Genomic DNA, 24,526 nt, shown 5'->3' with positions numbered 1-24,526 from the left:
GAAGGGCGTGGAGAGCTTGCAACGCTAGAAGCACTGCCCTCATCTCCAGAGCATTGATATGCAGAACGGTCTCTGTTGGAATCCACGTGCCTTGGATGGTTCTGCTCATGCAATGCCCCCCCACCCACCCTAGGTGCGAAGCGTCCATGGTCACCGTGGCTTGGGGTAGAGGCATCAAAAAGGGCCGCCCTTCCCGAAGTTCTCGGGAATGGAGCCACCAAAGCAGTGATTCTCTGCAAACCCTGCTGAGGGGAATCGGGGAGTCCAACGGATGTCGAAGGATGGACCACTGGACCTGCAAGGTCCACTGAAGAACCCTTATGTTCAAGCGGGCTAGGGGTGAAAGGTTGATAGCCACCATAGACCCTAGAGCCCTCAGGACTAATTCCGCTGGTGAGGCCAGGGACTGTAGAAGTGCTAAGACATGGAGAGTTAGGTTGTGGAGTCTGTCCGACATCAAGAAGGCCTTGGACTGAAGCGTGTCTATGCTGGCCCCTATGAAGTCCAGGACCTGAACAGGCTGAAGGGACGATTTTTTGTAATTTATAGTGATCCCCAATTGGTGGGCCAAAAGCAGGAAACAATCCCTGGCTGAGCATAGTAGATGCCTGGTGGGAGCGGTGAGGAGCCACTCGTACAGGTAAGCAAAGACCTGTATTCCCTGAAGCCTCAGGTGGGCCGCTACAACCGCCATGACCTTGGTGAACACCCTGGGGGCTGTGGTGAGGCCAAAAGGGAGGACCCTGAACTGATAATGACTGGCCCCAAACCGAAAGCGGAGAAACCTCCTGGATCGCCTGCCCATTAGAATGTGATAGTACGCATCCTTGAGGTCTATGGAGCACATCCAGTCATTCTCCTGCAGAAGGGGGAGAATAGATTGAAGAGTGACCATCTGGAATTTCTCCTTGGCAATGAACAGGTTCAATGTAGACAGGTCGAGAATTGGCCTCAAGTCCCCAGTCTTTTTTGACACCAAAAAGAACCTGGAGTAATTGCCCGACCCGGACTGGCCTGGGGGGGCGTGCTGGATGGCTCTTTTTCTTAGCAGCTCTTTTATCTCTAAAGCCGCCGCCTCCCTCTGACTGGGTGGGACATCGGGGAGGCGCCCCAACTGAGGGGGAGGATTTATGAAGGAGATAGAATAACCTCTGGATATTATTTGGAGCACCCAGCGATCTATCGTGATGGACTCCCAATGTGCTAGGTGTTCCAAGAAATGCCCCCCCGACTGCCTCCAGAGAGGAGCAGTCAGGCAACCCCTCAGGGTTGTTGCGCGGGTCGGTCGGAAAAAGGTTCCCTCAACCCGAAATTCTTCATCCCCCCTCTGCCTCTGGGCGGGCGTCCGCCTTGTCCTCCCCTGCCTCTGAAGGACGAAGGATCCGGAGTGTAACAGGATTGTTGGGATTTCTGGAACCACATCTTCTTTTGTCCTCTCTGGTTCCTGGAAAAGGACCTTTGAGGAGCCGAGAAGCAGATTCCGATGGCAGACATCTTCACGTCTTTCTCGCTCTGGAGTAGCGGATGGTCTTGCCAAACAACGTAGAACCGTCACAGGGAGTGTTCACGAAGGACGTCTTGAAGGGTTCCACAAAGTCGGAGCCAGGCGTGACACCTTAAGGCGAGGCCTGCTCCGCTGGCTCTAGCCGCCCCCTCCGTGGCATGGGAGAGAAGCCGCATAGATGTGTTGGATATCGATTTTAGAGTGGCCACTCGTGCAGAGAAGGTTCGTTTGTCCTCAGCCGACATGGACTCCGGGGGGTGACCCAGCGTAGTCTTTCACTAGATCCCACTGAAGCCTAATCACGTGTGCCAAGTAATTCAGCTCCCTTACGGAGAAAGTGGCTGAAGCAAACATCCGCTTTCCAATGCGATCCATCGTCCGAGACTCCTTGTCGGGAGGATGGACCGAGGAACTATCCTGTGCCAGTTCCTTCTTGGTGGCAGCCGCCACCACCATGGCATCTACTGGGGAACCTTTACTCCACGCTATCCTGTCTATCAGGGGACTAAGGATCTTATCTGGTCTCCTGGGGATCGGCTCTACAGTGTCCGGCTCCTTCCACGCCCTGGTAACAATTAGATCTACCAGGGGGTCGGCCGGAGGGGACACCCAAGAGGTAGATGGGCCTGTGTCAAACGCCTCCAGAAACACAGACTCATCCGAGGAAGGTTTTTGGGCTGACCACCCCCCTCTAATGCGCAGCATATCCATAATGTCTCCAAAGGAGATGTCCTCGGGGGGGGGGTGACCTGGGGGAACCTTCCCCTTCCTCCAAGTCAGTGTTTTCCGTGAGAGACTCGGGGCAGTCCAAGTGCCTCCTTTTACACTTTCGTTTGTGAGGAACCTCCTTGGGGGGGGGGGGCTGTCCGAGGAGGGCTCACCAACTAGGTCCTGTTCCTCTACAGGAACCATCTGGGACGTAGACACAGGCTGTCCCTGGGGCTGGATGATGGAAGACAGGCCCATCTGTGAGGGAATGGCGGGTGGATCCGTAGCACGAGCCTGGGGCCTCGAATCCCTCGAGAGGACCCTCTCTACCACGTTGAAGGCAGAAGGTAAACCGCTCTCCCTGGGATCCGAGAGCAGCCCCCTTGGATCCGTGTGGATTGGCGCCGAAGTGATCGGACCCGAAACAGAAGTGTGCTCCGACCGCATCGGATCCGAAGACACACTCACCCCTCCAGATCCGAGGCTCGGCTCACGGCCCCGAGAGCTCGGATCCAAAAAAGGTCCCGATAAACTCGAGAGTAAGGCCGGCGAAGTAGCGATTACTATCAGCGCCGACTCCCCGGCTCCGAGGCTATCCGGATCCAACAGCTCCGAAACCTGATAATGGATCGGAGAAGGAGCAATGGGGGCAAAGAAGGGGGCCGAGCTCCTCCCCCTGGAGGGGGGGGGGGAGGCAAGAGCACTCCCATCTGCATCTGGGCCTGAAGGAAGCGACTCATCATCCGGTCATTGCCCGTGTCAGAAAGGCTTCTTGTCTATCTAGAAGCCGCTGCCGAGGCTGGCCAGGAAGGCCGCCTCGATGACCTCAAAGGTGGCCAGGGCTCCTCCTCCGGCTCTGGAGAGAAGCGAGGGGAATGGAGCCGAGAGGGGGAAGACCCTGAGACCTTCAAGGGAGAACAGAGCTGCTTAGCCGGCGGGGCCGACGAGGCAGATTCGGCCCGCCGCTTGTGGCTACTATGCCTCTCCCTGTCCTTGTCTCTCTCTTTCTCCCTCCTGTCTTTCTTTCTAGGGTCCCTCTCTCCCTGGGACACAGTGGGAGTTTGAGTCCTGGCCAGGGGAGCAGGAACCGTCAGCTGAACAGCCACAGCTGCGACTGGTGCCACTGAGGGAGAGGAGGAAGTAGACAACTCCGTGGGCAAAAAAGATTAACTTAGTCCTCCTGTCTCTCAAAGCCCGGGGGTTAAAGGAAGCACAAATCTGGCAGCCTGATGATAAATGCACAACCCCCAGGCAAAGAACGCACTGAGTGTGGCCATCGGCTGGGGACAGCTTATGGCCACACTCAGAGCATTTGGAAAAAATGGCCTTAGGGCCTTCGGCCATAACTAACTCAAACACACTCCCTCACACACAGATAAGGGGAAGGGAAAAACGCTAAGTTTAACCAACTAATTAAACTAAATTAAACTAAATTAACTAAGGGATCGATTAACACACACACACTATTTAACTGGAAAGGACAGAGAAAAAACACCTATTCAAAACTCACCAAATCACAAGGAGCTCGTCACTCGTGCTTCTAGAAACCGCGGCAAACGAGATCTGAGGACTGGAGGGAGGTAAGCAGGGTATTATGGGTAAGGGGAGGAGCTTGGAGCTCAGATCTCTAGCTTGGAAAGCTGCCGTCTCGGATCCAGGTTGGATCAGATACCCACAGGTTGCTGATCAAATGAAGTTAACTACTTCAGATTGATAAGTATTGGCTCTTAACAAGAAGTGAAGGGATCATTTAGACCCTCTGACAATCTTCATATGGAGACAAGTGCCCTGAAGGTCTATAGTGTATTATCAGGTCACCTTTCTGAAGAGGGGAAAGAATGGTTTTGCACAGTGACAATTTGGATCGCCTTTTTTTTTTTTTTTTTTTTTACATACTCTTTTAGGCAACAAGTGTAGAACTGCAGCGAAATCCTTTGACTTCTTAGTAATTAAAAGAATGTTGAAATAGGCTTCAAACCCTCTCTAGTTTGTTGTAGCATCCTGGACTGCTGTTTTTGGAAGGAGTTGAGTAATCACCCTGGCTGCTGCCCTTCTTTGGCAGGAGCAGGATGACATTTCTGGTGTTGTCAAGAAGAGAATAACATAGCCCCTTGATATGTTCCTTATTAAGTTGTCTTGTGTGAGGGCCATCCACACGTCTAGGTAGATCTGCCCCAAATGCCTCCAGAGTGAATTAGAAGAGCAACCCTTCAAGGATACAGAGGCTGTTTCCCAAAGAAAGGATCTCTGAAGCCTTGTTTTCGCAGACTTCCTCTGCCGTGCCCATTACAGGTGCCTCTTCTGCCACTGCTACCCCTGTCTGAATAGAGGTCAAACAGAAAGTGATAGGATTTCTTCAGAGAGAGATTTAGACCCCTTTTGGCTCCCCTGAAACGGACATCTGGGAATCGCAAAGCACACCCCTGAGGTATATATGGTCTTTTCTTACGGCTTGCACTTCAGCAGCTTTTCCTTGACTGAGTCCAAAAAGTTAGGACCAATCATAGGGGGGCATTAAAAAGTCACCTTGAAGTTGCATGCAAAGTCACACAAGTGGAGACAGGTGTGGCGCCTCATTGTTATGCCCGTGTATGCTATTCTAACCACTCTGGCATCAACATTAAGCAGTAGCCATATGGCCAGGCAGGAAATGGTCAACACAGCAGCCACCTGGGACTCCAGCTGTTTCTGTCACTAGTGGTAAGTTTCCTCAGTCTAGTGCCTGCTCAGTGTCTCTCCGTAATTGTGTCATGTGAGTTAGACTATTCAATAACTGAAGCACGAATGTGCCTAAAGTGTAAACTTGCATTTCTGTGCTTTCCATCTGCCTGGAGTTCTTCTTAAAAGAACAGATCACTGGATTGTCATTGAGCACCTCCTTCTTTGTGACTGATACCACGATAATTGAGTCTACCAGAAGGTTCTTATTCTGTGTTCTGCCCTTATGTGCATGAAATACTTTGGCTTTCTCAGGATGTTCTCTGCCACAATGGGCTCCCACCATGCCCTCTCAGCCATCAGGTCCATCATAAGATTGGTGGGAGGGATTACCCAAGAGGCTGAGGGGACATGTCGGAAGGCCTCAAAGAGAGCCTCCTCATATAGGGAAAAGGGGTCAGTTGGCCAAGTACCCCTGTGCTGTATTAACTCAAGATTTCACCAAACATTATGTCTTCAGAGCGGGACTGTGGGGCCCCTTCAATTTCATTCAGGTCATCTCACCACGTGTGCCTCCTCTTAAAACTATGTTTTTGTAGTGGCTCCAGAGTGGACTCAGCCAAAGCACACAGACTCACAATGAATAATCCTGATGGCAGGATGGTTTGAGACCCTTAAATTAGCTCTGTCCCTAGGAAGGATAATAGGAAGTAAAGACTGAAGACTGATTAGTCATAACAGATGAAGCCAGAGCAGCTCCCTTAACTGTGTCATAACATGTGTTATCATTCTCTCAGTGAACTTGAAGGCTGACATGGAATATATCAGAATCAATGACAGTCACATCAGTATCATGTAAACCTAAGTACACAATGATGTTGACAGTTTTGCATACAGAGCCCGTGACCCCGGCTGTCCGGAAAGCTCAGATGTCTGGATTGGAATGAACACCTTGCACACCACCAATGACTCAGACACAAAAAATGGTGCTAAACAGGTCAGTACCAAACACTGTGCCAAGAACAAAGCAGAGATAAAGACAGAATCAGAGTCAAATGCATCACAGGCTTTGAAGGCAGCATGAGGTGATACGATCCCACTGGGGCCAAAGGAGGATGCTCCAAGAAGGACAACAGTTCTGTACAGATACATACACTGGAAAAGGAGCTACATTTAGAGAAACCTAAGGCCAGTCCAATCCACCTTAGAAAAAGAGAGGGGATGAGACTGACACCCATTCCAATTCACATTTTAATGATGTCTCTAATCATTCTGTCCCAATCAATACCTGATCAGCTCCATATAGATGTAGATGATCTTATGTAAGGATAGAAAAGAGGCTGGGAAGAGAAGAACTTAGTGCTTGCTTAGAAGAAAAGCTACTGGCCGTTCTTCTGAGGGAATGATCTGGAATATTACTGGTCAGGTACAGGAAGTTCCCAGTACTCAAGACATAGTTGGTTTCAAAGAGTACCTGAGAGGGTACCATGTGAGGGATTTTAGCAGGATAAAAAATCCAAAGTGGTGCATTTCCTGCTCCCCCTTTTTACTTCCTCCTTGTCCGTATGCTGAGAAGATGGTAGATGATCTTGCACAATTAACTTTTTTGTTGTTGTTGTTCCTGTAAAGAGAGAGGGGTAACGCTCTTAAAAATGTTGAAGGAAGCCAAAAGATGTTCCAGCTGCAGGCAGGTATCCTGTGGTGGAATTTTGTTCTTGCATTAGGTACAATTCTCAAAGCCTTTATTCACATTTAAATACAGGCAACTACTCAACAAGAGTAACAGTAGTGGTAACTTTTAGCAGTAACAATAACCAGCAAAAAACACCACCGGCACCGATGACTATAACTACTACTGTAAGAATAACTACACTACAACACTAATAAAAGAGCAGAAAAAATAAAGCCTAATACAACTAGGCACAAGAGCGAGGACAACAATTTTTTTGTTTTTAGCTTTAATGAAACCGGTAAAAGGAGGAAAAGGGGAGAAGAGCTGAGAGAGAATAAATGGAAGAAAAAATGAGAAAAGTTGTTCTAATGAAGACTTATTTGAGACCACTGGAGATGTTATCAATTTGAAGAAATGGGTGGGAGTAGGAAAAGAGCTCAAAAGCTTGAAATGTTTGCTGAATTGAATCGGCCTTGTGACGCATTCCACTCAAAGTGGATGGATGAAATAATGCAAGATGCCTGTAATTCAATGCTCAGATAAAGCTGTGACTGCCTATATGGCCCAGGTCCTGGATGAAAACTGTTGGTGGACCAGGCCACCAACCCAGTTAAGGAAGTAAATATATTAAAATTTCAGAGAACTGCTTCCACTGCTCCCTAGTGTAAAATAAAAAGATGGGAAAAAAAATAAATGTACATACATGCCATGTGAGGGTGCTAGAAGCCCTACAGCTTTCTTTCAAATACATTGAAATATGTTCCTCGCTGTGACTGAATTTTTATAAAGGGGTGATTGATAACCAAAATATTCATATAACACTAATCACCTAAAATAAGTAACTGTTAATCAATAAAAGTTAGGAATGAAAAAAGAAAACCTAGACCAAATTCATTTGAATTTCACTACTGGATCGCATTACAGTTTTGATGTGTTAATATCCATGCATAAATCCCAACAATGTAACTGCAAAACACATACCTAAGTTATTCTGTTTCCACAAAGTAATAAAATTAACACAAGTCAAATGTTCCACCTTATTCAGAACGCAAACTTTAGCAACAGTATGCTCACATTGAAAGTAGAATAATTTATGTAAACTACCAGTGAATCACAGACTGTTACAAGAAAAAGTAAATTGGTTTTCACCTGGTCAATCATTGCTCTTGTCTTAGCAGTCCCAACAGGAACATCATGGACCTTATGCTGATGGCACAAATAACTCATTACAGCTTCTGGTGCATCAAATAGCTCTCGCAGGTAAGAGATAAACCCATATTTTCTAGGAAAGCAAAATAAGATTACTCAGTTACACATTTGTATTTTTCCATTCAGTTGTAAAGATTTTCTAGAACTGTACACTTCTACACTGTGCAGTACTGGAACATAAATTAGCTTCAGCTAACATTATGCATTTCCTTCTTGGTTACAAGATTAAGTCATCACTTACTGCTGCCAAATTTCAGATTAAGTCACTACTTACCAGCCACCCAAGTAGTATGGTTGAGAGAGGTACTCATAACAGTTAGTTATGTACTCACCATAACAATCGATGTATGTGGTCCATCTCGCCTACATTCATTATTGATGGGTTCGGAGCCGAAAATCGGCTCCGACTCGGCCGACTATTTTCTAGCATGAAGTCTCTAACTGGCTGGGCTAACCCGTATCCCAGGATGCACCTCTCCCAAACCCCCAGATCTTGTTTGCATACATTCGAGTCACTCCACATACACCAACCTCAGTAAGAGGAGTATCATCCACCAGGAAAAGGGAATAAACCGATTTTGAAGGGTCTCAGAGCAATTATCCTCCAAATCCTTCAGGCAGGGGGCAGGTGGGAGGGTACTTAAGAATGTCGGCGAGATGGACCACATACATCGATTGTTATGGTGAGTACATAACTAACTGATGTTATGTGGTCCTATCTCGCCCACATTCATTACTGATGGGACAGCGTCCCTAGCACCTCTAACCTGGGAGGCTCATAGGAAAATACTCCTGAGAACCGTGGAACCAATGGAAGCCCGGCGTCTAGATGCCACATCCAGCTTAAATGAGAGATAAAGGTGTGATGAGAAGCCCAGGTAGCCGCTGCACAAATGTCGTCCAAGGAAAGCCTGGTATGATACGCTATTGAAGTCGAGACCGCCCTAGTGGAATGAGCCTTGACTGGGAAGGGTAAGTTTCTGCCTGCTGATGAGTAAATAAAGGTAAAGCAAACCTTAATCCACTTGGAAATTGTGCACTTGGAAACAGAACTACCCGTTCTATTCTCCGAAAAAGAGACACAATTGATCTGATTTTCTTACGTGTTTTGTCCTGTGTAAATAGAATCTTAGTTGTCTATGCACATCCAATTGATGAAATTTGAACTCCGCCTTGTTGGAGAAGTTGGGAAAAAACACAGGTAACTCAATGGATTGGTGGAGGTTAAATGTAGATGACACCTTAGGGAAAAAGGACGGATTAAGTCTCAAGGATACCCTGTCCTTATGGAATATCAAATACGGGGGCCTGATGGACAATGCTTGAAGTTCTGATCCTCTTCTAGCCGAAGTGACGGCCACTAAGAAAGCCATCTTCCAGGATAAGAATTTCAGTTTGCAAGTGGCAGCCGGCTCAAAGGGCAGAGAAGTGATGGCTTGCAATACCAGGTGTAAATCCCATGGCATGATGGGTTCTGACACAGGAGGACGCAGTAACTAGGCTCCTTTCAAAAAGGCCTTGCAAAGTTTATGGCCCATAAGAGAGGGCTCATAGGATACATGGAAGTTAGAAATGGCCGCCAGCTGCACTTTAATGGTCGAGGGAGCAGAGCCCTGTCGGAAGAGCATAGCTAAAAGGTTTAAGACTGCCGATATAGGGGCTGTGAAAGGGTCCAGACCTTGTGCCTGAGCCCAGATGGAAAATCTCTTCCATTTGCTAGAGTAAATTCTTCTGGTGGTGGACTTGTGAGACGACGAAAGAATATGCACCACCTCAGGTGAAAAGGAATGTAGTCTATCGATGGAAGTGGAGCAGCCAGGCTGTCAACCTGAGGGACTGTAGGGAGGGGTGGAGCTGTCCCGACATACGAGTCAAAAGGTCTGGTACTGGATCCAGAATCCAAGGACCGTCCACAGTGAACTGCTGAAGGAAGGCAAACCAGACCTGGCGGGGCCAGTGTGGATCAATTAGAATCATCTTGCTTCCCAAGTGAATGGCTTTCTGAATCACTCTTGGAAACGGAGGAAAGGCATAGAGCAGACCAGAAGGCCAACTGTGGATTACAGAGTCCCTGGGTGACTCCCCCTGTGGGGGGATCACAGAGAAGTAGTTGCTGCATTTGGCATTGAGGGGACTGGCAAAGAGATCGCAGCAAGGCTGACCCCACCTGCTGAAGATCCGATTCGCAACTCGGTTGTTCAGGGACCACTTGTAAGGCATCAGAATAGCTCTGCTTAGCCTGTCTGCTATCACGTTGGATTTTCCCGGAATGTGCGTTGCCACTAGAAACCGTTGGGAAGACACTTCCCAATTCCAGACTCTCATGGCTTCTCTGCAAAGGGGGTAAGACTTGTTTCCCCCTTGCTTGTTCAGGTACCAAACAACTGACATGCTGTCTGAGTGAATAGCAATTGTTCCCCAGGGAAGAGAGCTCTGTAGTGCTTGCAACACTAACAGCACTGCTCTCATCTCCAGGACATTGATGTGTAAGTGTACCTCGTGATCCTGCCACGTGCCTTGGACCGTTCTGCCCAGATAATGCCTCCCCCACCCTATCTGGGAAGCGTCCGTGGTCACTATGGCAGCAGGAGAGAGGGGGACTAGATTCCTCCCCTTGTCCAGGTTGGAGGAACATAGCCACCAACGGAGATCCTGCCTCCAATGCTCTGTGGGGAGAACTGGGTGAGAGAGGGGTAATTTTTGATAGGACCACTGGACTGATAGGAGCCACTGGAGGATCCGCATATGTAGCCTGGCTAAGGGTACTAACATGATGGTCGCCGCCATGGATCCCAATAACTGAAAAACTAACCTGGCTTGGACCTTCTTCCGGGGCAATAGAGCCTGGACCTGAGAATGCAACACTGTAATCCTTTCTTGAGGTAGAAAGGCCCTCATTAGGACCGAGTTTAACTCTGCGCCTATAAATACAACACGCTGTGAGGGCAAGCAAGGCAGATTTTTCCCAGTTTAGTGTAATTCCTAACCTTTGACAAAGGTTTATGGTAGCCTCTCTGGCTTGGATGAGGAGATGCCTGGTGGGGGCGGTAATGAGCCAATCGTCCAGGTAAGGAAACACCTGGAATCCTAGACGTCTCAGGTGAGATGTCACCACTGCCAAGCACTTGGTAAACACCCTGGGGGCTGTGGTAAGACCAAAGGGTAGGGCTTGAAACTGGAAATGACTGGCTCCCAGCCGGAAGCGTAAATAATTCCTGGATGCCTTGTTTATCTTGATGTGATAACAGGCATCCTTGAGGTCGATGGAGCACATCCATACTCCCTCTCCCAACAATGGGAAGATGGATTGAAGAGTGACCATTCGGAACTTGGACTTCAGGATGTATTGATTCAATCGACTGAGATCCAGGATGGGTCTCAGGTACCCTGTTTATTTTGGCACCAAAGAGTCTTGAGTAAGTTCCTGATCCGATCTGGTCTGAGGGGACCGGTTGGATGACTCCTTTTTTTAGCAGCTTTGATATCTCTAGCGCTACTTGATCCCTTTGACTGGGTGGAACGTCCGGGATTTTTTTGATTAGGGGAGGGGGCGAAACAAAGGGAATGGTGTAACCTCCGGTGATTATTCGAAGCACCCATCGATCCTGAGTGATGCTCTCCCTGGCTTGAGGATGCCTCGAAAAATGACCCCTGACTGGCTCCGGAGCAGCACAGTCGGGCAATCCCTCAGGGATGCGGATAGGAAGATCCGCGAAAGGAGTCGCGGTCTCCCAGATTGCGGGGGCCTCCTCTGCCCCTAGGACGGCGTCTTCCAGAATAATTCCCCCCACCTCTGCCTTTGGAGGGGGACTCACCATGCGTGGCTGGGAAAGACTTTTGTGATTTCTTGAACCACATCTTCCCTCCTCTCTAAGCCTTGGGATAAGGTCTAGAGGGAAGAGAAAAACGGGCCCCTAAGGCAGATAAAGTCTTACCCTCCTGTTCACATCTGGTGAGAGTCTCTTTCACTTTGGGTCCAAAAAGAGAGGCCCCATCGAAGGGGGCGTCCGTGAAGAAAGACTTGAAGGCCTCCGCTAAGTGACATAGGCGCATCCAGGCTTGCCTCCTAAGAGCCAAGCCTGAGCTAGCTGCCCTACTCGCCCCTTTGGCTGCATGGGATATGAGGCTCATGGACGAGTTTGCAATGGAACCAAGGGTAGACAACTGGGCATTAACTGTCTGCGCTACCGCCTCAGGCATGTTACCCGTCAAGGTATCTCCCAACTCTTTGAGGAGATCTCTCTGGAGCTGAGTAAAGTGACAAAGGTAATTCAGAGACCGCAGTGTAAAGGTCGCTGAAGACAGGGTACGCTTCCCATATCGATCCATACTCCTGGACTCCTTGTTAGGAGGATGGACGGAGGAAGAAGCCTCTGCAACTTCTTGCTGAGTAGCTGACGCCACCACCATGGCATCTACAGGGACCGCTTTTGTCAAAAACTCTTTCCCCGGGGGAGCAGACAGGGACTTATTAGGACAACTGGGCACTGGTTCCACGGAATCAGGGTGCTCCCACACCCTTCGACAAATCAGGTCTAAGAGTTCATCGAAGGGTGGAGACACCCAGGAGGCGTAAGGTTAAGCTCCGAAGGCCTTGAGGAATACAGACTCCTCCTCAGAGGGGGGGCTTGGAAGACCAGTCGCCTCTCTGCCTCAAAATCTCCAGGATGTCGGAGAAGGAGACTTCATCGGAGAATGACTTAGGGGAACCCTCTGCATCATCGAGGTCAGTATCCGAAGTGATGGACTCGTCTTGGGAGTCTATGTGCTTCCTCTTGCACAGCTTCTTCCTGGGAGGCTCCTCAGGCACAGACTCTGAGGGGCCCTCAGAAAGCTGGGGACCACTCATGGGGGTGTCTTCAGGCCTTCGAGCTCTGCTGTCCACTGATAGGGGGGCGTCAGAGGCTCTAGTCGGGGTGTATGGGGACGGAGAGGCCGATCCAAGTGATGTTACTGACGACCTAGCCAGTGCGCTCCTCATGGCCTCGAAGGCGGGTCCCCCCAAATGTGAGGACTGACCCATCTCCGAGACCACAACTAGAGTCGGTATCCCCCTAGCCAAAGTGCCGAGAGGGAGACTCGGGGCCGACAGAAGTCCCGATGCATCCCCCTCGGGCCCGACTGAGGAAACCAGAGTTCCGAAACCAGATGACGGAACCAAAATGGTTGGAGCCGACGACGGCTCTGATAAACCCACCAGGGGTACCGGAGCCGGCGTAAGGACATCACTCGGCGCTGAACACTCCAGCTCTGATGACGCAATGCTCGGAGGAGGAGCTGAAAACAATTTGGCTAACACCTTCGACTGAAGGAGCCACTGAATCACCCTATCCATGTCCAAATCAGATAACCTAAGGATTTGGAGGCAACAGAAGGAGATGAGGATCTCCTACCTATTGATTCCTGTGTAACACTGGCTGACTGGCTCTGATATGATCGGAGCCGAGGTCGACTCCAGTACCCCCGATAGCTCCTGTGGCCCCGAAGACAATGGAGCCGAGGAAGCAGTATCCAAACCGGAGCTCCTGTCCTGCGGCTCCGAAGCCAAAGGAGCCGAGGCAGTTGTAACTATTTTCAAAATCTTCTGCGGGGGCTCTGAAGAACTAGATGGAGCCGGAGATCGTTTCTTAGTTCTGGTGGATTTGGATTTGCCAGTAGAAGAAGCAGATTCTATATCCTCTTCAAAGGAGGGCTTGACCAGGCCCTTCAAAATCAGTTTATTTTTTCTTTCCTGCAGCACCCTGGAACTGAAGGAATGTCAGACACTGCAGGATTCTTGTAAGTGAATCGCACCAAGACAATAAACACAGATGGCATGCCCATCTGTGATCGACATTTTATAGGCACACTGAGCATTTTTTACACCCGGAGGGTTTATGCTCCTTTTGCTGTTTAGACATGTCCAACAAATTCCAAACACTCAACACAACAATAGGATGGTGGTATACACTACAGGAACTCTAATTTACACGCTCCTTAGGGATCGACGAGAGAAAACACTGAGAACAAGACGAAGTAGAGGACTAGGTCCCTCTAAATTAAACGGGCCTAGCCCGCCAAACACAAGGAAACTACACACACTCTCCACAAAACTCTAACAAGCTCAAAACACACACAAAACCCAATATAGCTATGAAAATAGCTTTTGTTTGACAGAAAGGTATAAAACTTTAGAAAGTTTAGTCAAAAAGGTACTTAGCCACAGCCAAGCTCGAGACCACGTCCTAACTCAACGAGCGGCAAACGAGATCTGGGGGTTTGGGAGAGGTACATCCTGGGATACGGGTTAGCCCAGCCAATTAGAGACTTCGTGCTAGAAAATAGTCGGCCGAGTCGGAGCCGATTATCGGCTCTAAACCCATCAGTAATGAATGTAGGCGAGATAGGACCACATAACATCAATAAATCTAAGGGTCTTGTAGTAGTAAAATCACAGAACTTCTTACTCAGCAGTAGCTGTCAAATGTCCTGTCCACCAATCTCAACAGATGAATGTTCAACACCACCATCCCATACATAAAGATGGTGTCTAACACCATGACATATGACTGTTACTGCCATACATCACTATATGAAGCACATTATCTCGTACCATTTTTCAATTCTTGCAATGCCAGCATCATCATAACAGGCTACTAACTCAACACCATGAATATGCTCATACCCTTCTTATATCTGCGGTGGACTAAAGAAAACATTTCAGGATAGTGTGACAGTCTACATGGGTACACATACTGCTATAAAATTTTCCTTTTCAAAGATAGGAATAACAACATTTCAAACATCAGCTGATCTTTGAGAAGTCCCTTCACAGTGTAAGGAGCATTTGAGCGCATCCTTTTTTTTTTTTTTTTTTTTTAATAAAACTTCCCATTCATCTTCTTGACTATCAAATCTGCTTCCAGTCAACTTGTAAACCCATTCATTCACACTGTTTTGTCTAGTGATTCATAGGTAGGTACTAGGCTATCGGCACAAGGGTCTACTTAAGCCTAGCCAACAAGGTTCCCTGGCTTATGCCACCCAAGAAAGTTATTTTCCTGTGCCGTGATAACACTGTCCTTCATCCACAGGGTCCTCACCTGCCAAAGGGAAGTACTTTTATGGTGACTCACACTTTTGACAGGGCTTGTGGGCTACTGGCAATGGTAAGTGACATTATCCACATAGGTCCAGTGTTTTTAAGTCCTTGGCCCTTCCCCATGCAGCTAAATTGTGCATTCACTCTAAGCCAAGGCCTGTCATGCCTTCTCTAACATACAAATACTTCTGCACTCACCACTGGAGTGTTTCTGTGCATGCACTTAGCTACACATGGGCAAACACGCTTTCCCAAAAAATCAACTGCACATCGACAACCATTCTCCACAAGTCGCTGCCAAGGGAGTGGTTTAGACCATCTCCCACCATCCAAGATTTATAAGGTGTTGGCCATTCACTTTCACCCACTCTCCACCTCTTCCAGCAAATGGGTCGCTGGGATCACAATCAAGATTTTACCACTCTGCATTACAGACACTGCTTCTTTGGTAGAAAAGTCCTGTGGTCTCTTACACAGCTCTTCTAATAAGCTTTAATCCTCATGCCCAGGACAGACATGTTACTTCAGATTCATGCACAGCACCAGTAAGTCAGCACAAATGGGACCACATGCTTCCACAATATAAAAGAGATGCCTTCTAACTGTATAAGTTAATCTACAGAGGTCCCTTATTAATGGGTCCTTGCTTGGCTGTTGTTTTCTACTAAGTGAAATTCAGCATTTTTATTCTGTGCTCAGGGTTGTCCATATCCTTAGCTGATGCATGACATGATGTAATATACTGTATACAGAAAAAATGCTAGTCACTGAAGTATGCCAGTCCATCCTAGAGTCAACACTGAATAGCCACCTGTGAACAAAAAAAAATACAAATTTGATATATTATTAAATAACTTAACGTACACCTTCCTGACTTACAGGGAAACTCTTAAAACAGCAACTGACATATGGACCACACCTACATAAAAATTAACAAGGAGGTCTTCCTGACCCATCTCCGAGGACCACCTCTAGCAGAGCAGACAGAGTAAGGGTTTACTTCACAAAAGTTTGGCCAAAGAAAGAAAGACAGGAAGAAAAACTATTTCACAAGTTCACATATATGCGGTTCCAAGTCTGTGTACTTAAGCTTATGCCACTATGTACAAACACAAATTATTCAAGCATCATGCTTACTTATTATTCACTATCCATGGTCGAACACCTCAGAGAAACAGCTACTAAATGGCAATATAAAGCATGCCTCTATCTCTCTCTTTCTTTAGAAGACTACAAGATTGCAACCTCCACCAAACACAAATATGAGAAAAGTAAGATCTCACTCACATATGGCTCAACAGTGAAAAGGGAAGCTAATAATATCCTAACCTACTAATGGCTAGTAGCTATATATTTTGAAATGTTAAACCTACAGTTGAGTTTATAACAAAAATATTCACTTTATGTAAATGTTGAAATTTTTCTACTGAATTGTATCTTTTCATTTTTGTAACATTGTGACAAGCCAATTGCAAATATCGTGGAGCTTATCTGTAAATGTTTAATTAGCTGTATGAACTATGCCCTTTTCTAAAGTGAAATGCAACTTGCAATTATTGTGGAGCTTTTCTCCCCAGGCCTCCACTGAAAACGGGCTCTTCTTGGCCCAGTGGACTTCCCCGGTCATCAAACAAATAAAATAATAACTTGAGTGGTTATCCTCAAGCAACTGTGAAATGATTTTGTCTGAAGTGAGCACCTGGCAGTAAAGGCAGTAAAAATGATTATTTAGTAACATGGTGTGTCGTGATTACATTCAGATATTGGGGGGAAGAAGATAAATGTAAGTGCTTCCCTAGCTCAAGACTGCAACATTGCTTGAGATGTGCTAAGAAAAGCTTGTTACACAAAGCAAAGCACAGTTAACAATTGTCTCTTGCTCTAGGGACCGAATTGCCAGCAAACAGTGCCAGAAAAGTCTTTAGAAGCAGTTAGATTTTCACTCTGCCACACCTGCAAACAAAATGTGCAACAGAAATAAGTACATGACAGCTTTTAAAGGTGGTTTTACTTTCTTCCAGTGGGTCACTGTTTCTGCCTGCTGTCTCTGATTTTGCAAATATCCTTGTTTTGCTCATATTTCTGCCCTGTCCCTTGACAAATATTTGACTTAATGGTAATTCAAAGATGGTAACAGTCAAAAATGCCAGTCATTAGAGTTTCATACTTCATTGTTCAGAAAATGCATACTTATGCAAAACATGTTATTCTATTAACTTTTTAACTGAATTAAAGAAACAGTTTAAAAGCTGTCCAGGATTTTGATCCTTCGTCCACCATTTTTTTTTTGTTTAATAATGGTGCCTCACAGCAAGTGGCTTCCTGGTTCAATTCTCAGCTGGAGTGCCTTCTGTACAGAGTCTGCATGTCCTCCCTCTGTTCTTGTGGGTTTCCTGCCACATTCCAAAGACAAGCAGTAGGTGCACTGGACATTCTAAATTGGCCAGAAGTGTGTGTGTATATATATGTGCGTGTGTGTGAGCGCGAGTGTGTGGTGTGGAAAAACTACTCTGGCAGGGTAGCTACCTAGTGGTGTAAACCTTGGCTCTAGATGACAGTCACTGCATGACACCCTGACCCCTTGTGCAAAAATGGGCACCAGGAGTTATAGATGGTTGGAATATCTAGTTGCTAAAAAGTTAGGCCTACTGGACACACAGTTCCTTTATAGGAGTGACCTGGGAGGAATACCTGGTTACATGACTTGATTAAGGTCACACAGAAGGCAAACTGAGACTTATAGGATCACAGGAGGTTAGTAGGCTAATGGCCCTAGAGCCTTTTTAATCCTATCCATTCATGCCCAATTTACCAATTATCAATGGCCAAGAGCTAGAATGGCTTTGGTATATGTCTGTGGCTTAGGACATCTACAAACTGTCCCTATCCTTAAGGGCCACAGGTGACAAGTCAGGGCTGAATTTGTGATTTCCCATCCATTCTTCCAAACTGAATTTGAACAGGCTTAGGGATGAGTAAAGTTTCACATGAATGAGAAGTTTGTTCCAGAGCAGGGTAATTTCTGATACACATACAAGTCCCTCCAACATGTTTTGTTTATGTTACAGACAAGATTTAGATTGGGTTATTATACTGCTGTTTGTTTTGCAGATGTGTAGCAGATCCATCAGGGATGGATCAGAGAAAGCCTTGTAGGTTAGGCAGAGATCGCCCCTAAGTAGTCTGCAGGAGACTGAATACAGGGACAGGGCTTTGAGAAGGTCCACATAGGACACATTACTTACACCCTGTACTGTTTTAGTGAGGTACCTCTGTGGCCGGGGGTGCAATGTTTTCTCATATTTGTGAGCATTAGATCCAGGATATTGGTACCCCTAGTAGATGTGCAGACTAGTTGTTCTTGAATACTTGCATTGACAAATTCCAGGAATCCTTGAGCCTGCACATTAGTGGTTGTGTATATATCCCAGTTTATGGTGGGGTAGTTGAAATCATGTAAGCAGAACAACCCTCACAAGTACAGCAAGTGCAAAGGCCCAAAAGGAACAAATCAAAGTAAAAAAATCAACAGGCCAGCACAATGTATGTGGAAAATTCCACATACATTGTGCTGGCCTGCTGATTTTTGACTTTTTAGTTGAAATCACCCATGAATATGGTGTTGGGTTGAACTGTAAGTGACTCCAGTGCATTCAAGTGTGCATTGTGGCTATCCTGGGTCATAGATGGGGCCCTATAGCTAGTAAGGATATGGTACTGGACTTTACCCAAGGTTAATTGGACATGGAGTTACTCGAGCATGTCATACTGTTTGACCAACCTTGAGGTGTGTTTACTTTTTATACAGATTGATAACCTCCACCCCTTGTGTCTTCTTGTGCAGTAGCCAGTCTAAATGTGTAGAAGACACTATAGCCTTGTACTTTTGGGGTGCCTTCCACAGCTTTACACTGTCTCAATACCTGCACAGATGTCAACACTCGCCAGGGTAAGGAGTGCTTCCAGGGAGTGCAGCTTCTTGTTGACACTCCCAGCATTAAGCAGTAACACCTTTAATCTATCTTGTGTATAATTTAGTATGTTGGAAGTAGAATTTAGTATGTTGGAAGGTTTAAATTGTAAGAAAACGAACACTGGCCAGTAAAGCTGGAAACAAAGCTTAATTAGTGCTTTCTTCTGTTATTACACTTGAGTTCTTCAGATTAAAACTGAACATACCATACATCACTTCCTTTTATAACCAGGCTTTGTCACATGATCGTGTCATTAAAGAAAAAAATAATAAAATGTAAAAATCGTTATACATAAATGCATTTCACCCACTATAAATATACTATTTAACACAAGTTAAAATACTGCCTTTAATATATTTTAAAAACATTTTGTTAACATAGCAGCACCAAAATGCTCATGCATGAGTGTTACCACACAACACACCATTCCATCATACAACCAAAGATAAATTCAATTATGTTATGTGTAATTCCTAACACAATAATCCCTAACCATCCCCTTAAAATATAATTCAGCTTTTAATTTCAAGTAGCTGGAGAGAGATACTACATCGTTCAATCCAGGCGGATTGGTGGCATCCACCCTTAATTGCCACATGAATTCAGAAACAGTTCCCTGGGACCACCGCTATTATTTAAAATCTGGTTAATTGCTACACATTTAAACTTGTGATCTGGGTTCAAGGTGGTATGTACGCCCAAATGCATTCTTTTGATTGCTCTTCCTAATGTCATACATATGCTAGTATATACAAACTTTACACGCCTTTTTTGTCTTACCTATGCAAAAACTTTCACAATTTTGACATAGTTCATTTATGGTTCAGATACACTGTGCCATACTTAGGAATAAAAACCTTTTCTGTTTCTAGTACGTTGGCACATTGAGTACAGTGACCACATTTTAACATCTTACCCTTTTTGGAATATTTATTCCCCTCTTGGAACAGATCTTTGAAACAAGCATATTTTTTGTATACAACACATGGTCTACCACCTACATTTTAAAGGACCTCTTTATCACTCCTAAATATAAACCAATTATTTTTAGAATGTCTTGGATGTCATACAACTGAGGGTTGTATGTCAAAATAAGAGCTCTATTTAAATGAATTTATGTGTCTTCAATGCATGTCAACATTTATTTCACTAATATTACCTTCTTCTGAGCCTAACATAGGAAAAAATGCCCACAGTGTCTTTTTTCAGTGAACAAATAAACTAGTAAAAATCAAACAGGAAGAACAACAATAATCCAAGGAGAAAGAACGTGGATACCAAACCAAAATAGCGTAACAGAATTTAATCACCGCTTTCGTCCAGAGACTTCTTCAGAAAACATTTAGCTTACAAATCACTGCTTAAATAATCCATAAATAATTGATTAATTGCTAACAATAATCCAATAATCCTATAAAAACAATCAGTGCTTATTGGTTAAAAAATACTTTTGAAACAGTCTTATCAATGGCTAATTTAGCATCCCTTAAAAAACATTTGATGTTTATAGTATCGTTAAGCCCTGGATGTTTGTCAGACTTCAGTCTGATCTGCCATAAAGTTTCCCTTTGCTCAACAAAATTCTTAAAATCACCACCCCTCAAATCAGTCTTACATACTTCTATTACTGAAAAAACAAATTTCTTAAAATTGTGACAGACCAACGAATGTTTAAATAAAGCATTATTCTCATCATGAACTTTAATGCTGTAAATATGTTCACGGATTCGTGTTTTTAAACTTCTGGTTGTCATTCCGACATAAAAGGCGGGACATGTAGTACAGGAACTAATATAAATAACTCCTGCAGTGTTACAATCTACGTATTCTGGAACTTCAAAAGTTTGATCAAAAGTTTCAATGGTTATAAATGACCCTGTTGAAATGTACCTACACATGTTACAATGAGAACATTGAAACATGCCTTTCTTACTTTTGATGTCAAGTTTTTTAGTAACTAAGTTACTATGTTTCCACTCTAAAGATTTCTTAATGTTAAAGCTATTTCTAAAGGTAAAAAGAGGTTTTTCCCCTATAGCCTTGCTGACATCAAAATTTCCCTGAATAATCCGCCAGTTCTTTTCAATTAGACGTCTTATCTTTAGACTGTCGCTAGTCATTTCTAAGGAACAAACTGGAATACTACTTGCTTTAGTTTTAATCAAATTCAAGTGTGTGCAAATATTGTCAGGGGAAGCACTGATATTCAACAATGCCGGGTATAAGATCTGTCTTTTACCTAAAACTTCACTAATGATGTCTTCCAAAAGAAGTTTATCATACCCCCTGTCAATAAACATATTAAAAATAAAAACTATTTCATCATGTAAGTCATTTTCGTTTGAAGTCATTCGACAGGCTCTGATAAATTGACCCTTGGGTATATTTCTAAGGATGTAGGTGGGGTGCCCACTTTGAAAATGTAGGTAGCTGTTGGTAAATGTGTTTTTTCTAAAGATTTTACTATGAAATCTACATTCAGTGTTATCCCACCAAAAAAGGACATCCAAAAAATTAATAACTGAACCTGTACTACCTAATGTAAATTTCAAAAAATTCCATGTGTGATTAACATCAAATAAAAATTGTTTAACTGTATTTCCATCACCTCTTATGATGAAAATCAAATCATCGACAAATCGATGGTAAAACAAAATTTGATATTTATTTTTCAACAAACTAAGACAATCAAGTTCCCACCCAGCCATCACTAGATTAGCGTATGAGGGTGCGGCTGGGGAACCCATAGCCACCCCCCTGACCTGTCAATAGTAGGTACCATCAAATAGAAAATAGTTGTGATTTAACAAGATCTCCAAAAATCTACAAATGGTGGAAACTTGACTAATGTTGAAATTATTTTTTTGTGTTAATAAATTGCTTATAGCATCAACTCCCTCATCATGAGGTATACATGTGTATAGAGAGGTGATGTCTACGGTAAAAATAACATCCTTGTTAGGATCGAAAACTTTCTTGTCTGTAAAGTCTTTTAACTTAGTTAGAAAATGCCAGGAATCTTTAATAAAAGATTCCTGCTGGGAAACTATTGGCCCCAAAGTAGCATCTATCACTAAAGAAATACCTTCAGTGACCGAATGTGGAGAAGATACTATCGGTCTAAAGGGAGGATCGTTGGTACATTTGTGAATTTTAGGTATTCCAAAAAGAATACCTATTCTGGGTTTGTGGACTACACAAAACTCATAAACTTCCAAGTCGATCTCCCCTGCCATCAAGGCATCATATAAGAAAGAATGAATTAATCTAAACTTCTTGTTAATGTCAAATAAAGGTATAACTTCATATTCCTGTTCATTGTTCAACAAATCCAACATTTTATGTTTATAAGAGTCTTGCGTCATTATTACTATGTTCCCTCCTTTATCGCTTCTCATAAACCTTAGTGTCTGATTTTTCTTACGTAAATTATAAAAAGCTTTCCTTTCATCATTTGTTAAATTATGAATGTTGTTGACACCCTTAATAATCTTCTCTACTTCCTGAATACAAACTTCTTCAAAAACTCCTAAAGTATGATTTTTGGTTTGGTATCCACGTTCTTTCTCCTTGGATTATTGTTGGTCTTTTTTCAGTGACCTCACACAGAATAGGTTCAATAAAACTGTTAGGATACCCCCTTCTTAACAACATAGTTCTTAACTTCTCCTTTCTTCAACAACCATTTCTAAATCACCGACCATTCGTGCTAAATGCACGCACTGTCCTTTAACCAAAGATCTTTTTTGAAAATCAGGGTGTCCACTTTCAAAATGTAAAAGGGTGTTAGAATATGTGGGCTTTCTGTAGATGGTAGTAAATTTATTTAGTACATCATCCTTAGTAATAAGAATGTCCAAAAAAATAATAATTTTATTTCTGTGATGTTCCATGTTAAACTCAAGAAGGGGGTGTTTGTATTTAGGTAGTCACAAAACTGATTTAGTGCTAACTCATTTCCTGCCCAAAAATAAGTACGTCATCTAGGAATCTCGCATGAAACATACATTGTTTAAACCATTGGCAGGTGAATACTTGTGTCAATGCCCACTGAGCCAGGAGTATATTTGAAAACAGGGGGGGGGGGGTGCATGCCGCAAAAAAATGTCCAATTAATTGAGAATTTGTGTAGTAATGATATTAGATTATTGCTATCCAGATCAAAAAGAATTACATTCAACTTAACCGAAGTTGAGACAAAACTTTTCCACAGTATATCAACAAACAAGTCTATTAGGGTTATGAAACCCGCTAAAGGTGTGTGTGTGTGGGGGGGGGCTGGTGGTAATGGACCAACAGATGTACATTGAGAAGATGCTGAGGAATCTATATGGTGATGGTTATGTGGAAATATCGTTGAATGAGCTTAATATAGCTTATAAGAGTGTTGACATTATATTAAATGATCTATTACTGAATTTTCAAATAACAGAGAAAGAATTCAACTATTTCATTCAAACATATCCTAAAGTTCTGACCATATTTGGGATCCCCAAAATCCATAAAAGCATCAGCAACCCACCTTTAAGGCCTATTGTGGATGCAAAATAATCTAAAACAACTACTCTAGCTAAGTTTATTGATTTTCATCTGAATACAATCTTATCTAAATTTCAACACATATTGAAGGATTCCTGAGATTGTTTAAAGAAAACAAGGCAAGAACTATATAGGGACAAATTGATTATGGCTACTATAGATGTTAAAAGATTTATTTAGCATTATACCACACGAAAAAGGTTTAGATACGTTTTATGATTTTTTGTGTAGACAAACTAACCTAAGTCACACCTGAATACTTATGTTTAGGACCTTAATAGAAACAATACTTAAAAATAACTATTATTTTTGAGAATCAAATTTTTAAGCAAACAACAGGAGTGGCAATGGAGACAGCATGCATCCCCCTGTTTGCAAATATAGTCCTGGCTCAGTGGGAATTGACACAAGTATTCATCTGCCAATGGTTTAAACAATGTATGTTTTACGGGTGATTCCTAGATGACATAATTATTTTTTGGGCAGGAAATGAGTTAGAGCTAAATCAGTTTTTTGACTACATAAATACAACCCCCCCCCCCCCTCTTGAGTTTTACCATGGAACATCAAAGAAATAAAAATATTTTTTTTGGACTTTCTTATTACTAAGGATGATATACTAAATACATTTACTGCTACAATCTACAGAAGCCCACATATTCTATCACCCTTTTACATTTTGAAAGTGGACACCCTGATTTTCAAAAAAGATCTTGGTTAAAGGACAGTGCGTGCATTTAGCACGAATGGACAGTGATTTAAAAATATTTGTTGAAGAAAGAGAGAAGCTAAGAACTATGTTATTAAGAAGGGGGTATCCTAACAGCTTTACTGAACCTATTCTGTGTGAGGTCACTGAAAAAAAGACTCATTGAGGATTATTTTCCCTGGTTAGGCTCAGAACAAGGTAATATTAGTGAAATAAATGTTGTTGACATGCATTCAAGACACGTAAATGAATTTAATAGAGCTCTTATTTTACCATACAACCCTCAGTTCTATGATATCAAAGACATTCTAAAAAAGAATTGGTTTATATTTAGGAGTGATAAAGAGGTCCTTAAAAATGTAGGTGATAGACCATGTGTTGTATACAAAAAAGATGTGCGTTTCAAAGATCTGTTGGAAAGAAACAAAGAGGGGAATAAATATTCCAAAAAGGGTAAGATGTTAAAATGGGT

The 24,526-nt window shown here is 43.8% G+C and overlaps 1 protein-coding gene across 1 annotated transcript in view; it reads right to left on the bottom strand.

Moving 5' to 3' along the window:
- SMC5 (structural maintenance of chromosomes 5) overlaps positions 1-24,526 on the bottom strand; it is a 3,018,525-nt gene that overhangs the window by 1,551,316 nt on the left and 1,442,683 nt on the right. Inside the window, exon 17 of the mRNA XM_044064368.1 lies at positions 7,692-7,824. Coding sequence (XP_043920303.1) covers positions 7,692-7,824 — 133 coding nt within the window. The remainder of the gene's footprint in view (positions 1-7,691; positions 7,825-24,526) is intronic.

Source organism: Protopterus annectens, chromosome 2.part2 (genome assembly GCF_019279795.1).
Source record: "Protopterus annectens isolate FY-2018-M chromosome 2.part2, PAN1.0, whole genome shotgun sequence".
NCBI classification, from domain to species: Eukaryota; Metazoa; Chordata; order Ceratodontiformes; family Protopteridae; genus Protopterus; species Protopterus annectens.
The sequence above is the reverse complement of the archived record's forward strand: the minus strand, read 5'-3'. Positions and strand labels throughout refer to the sequence as shown.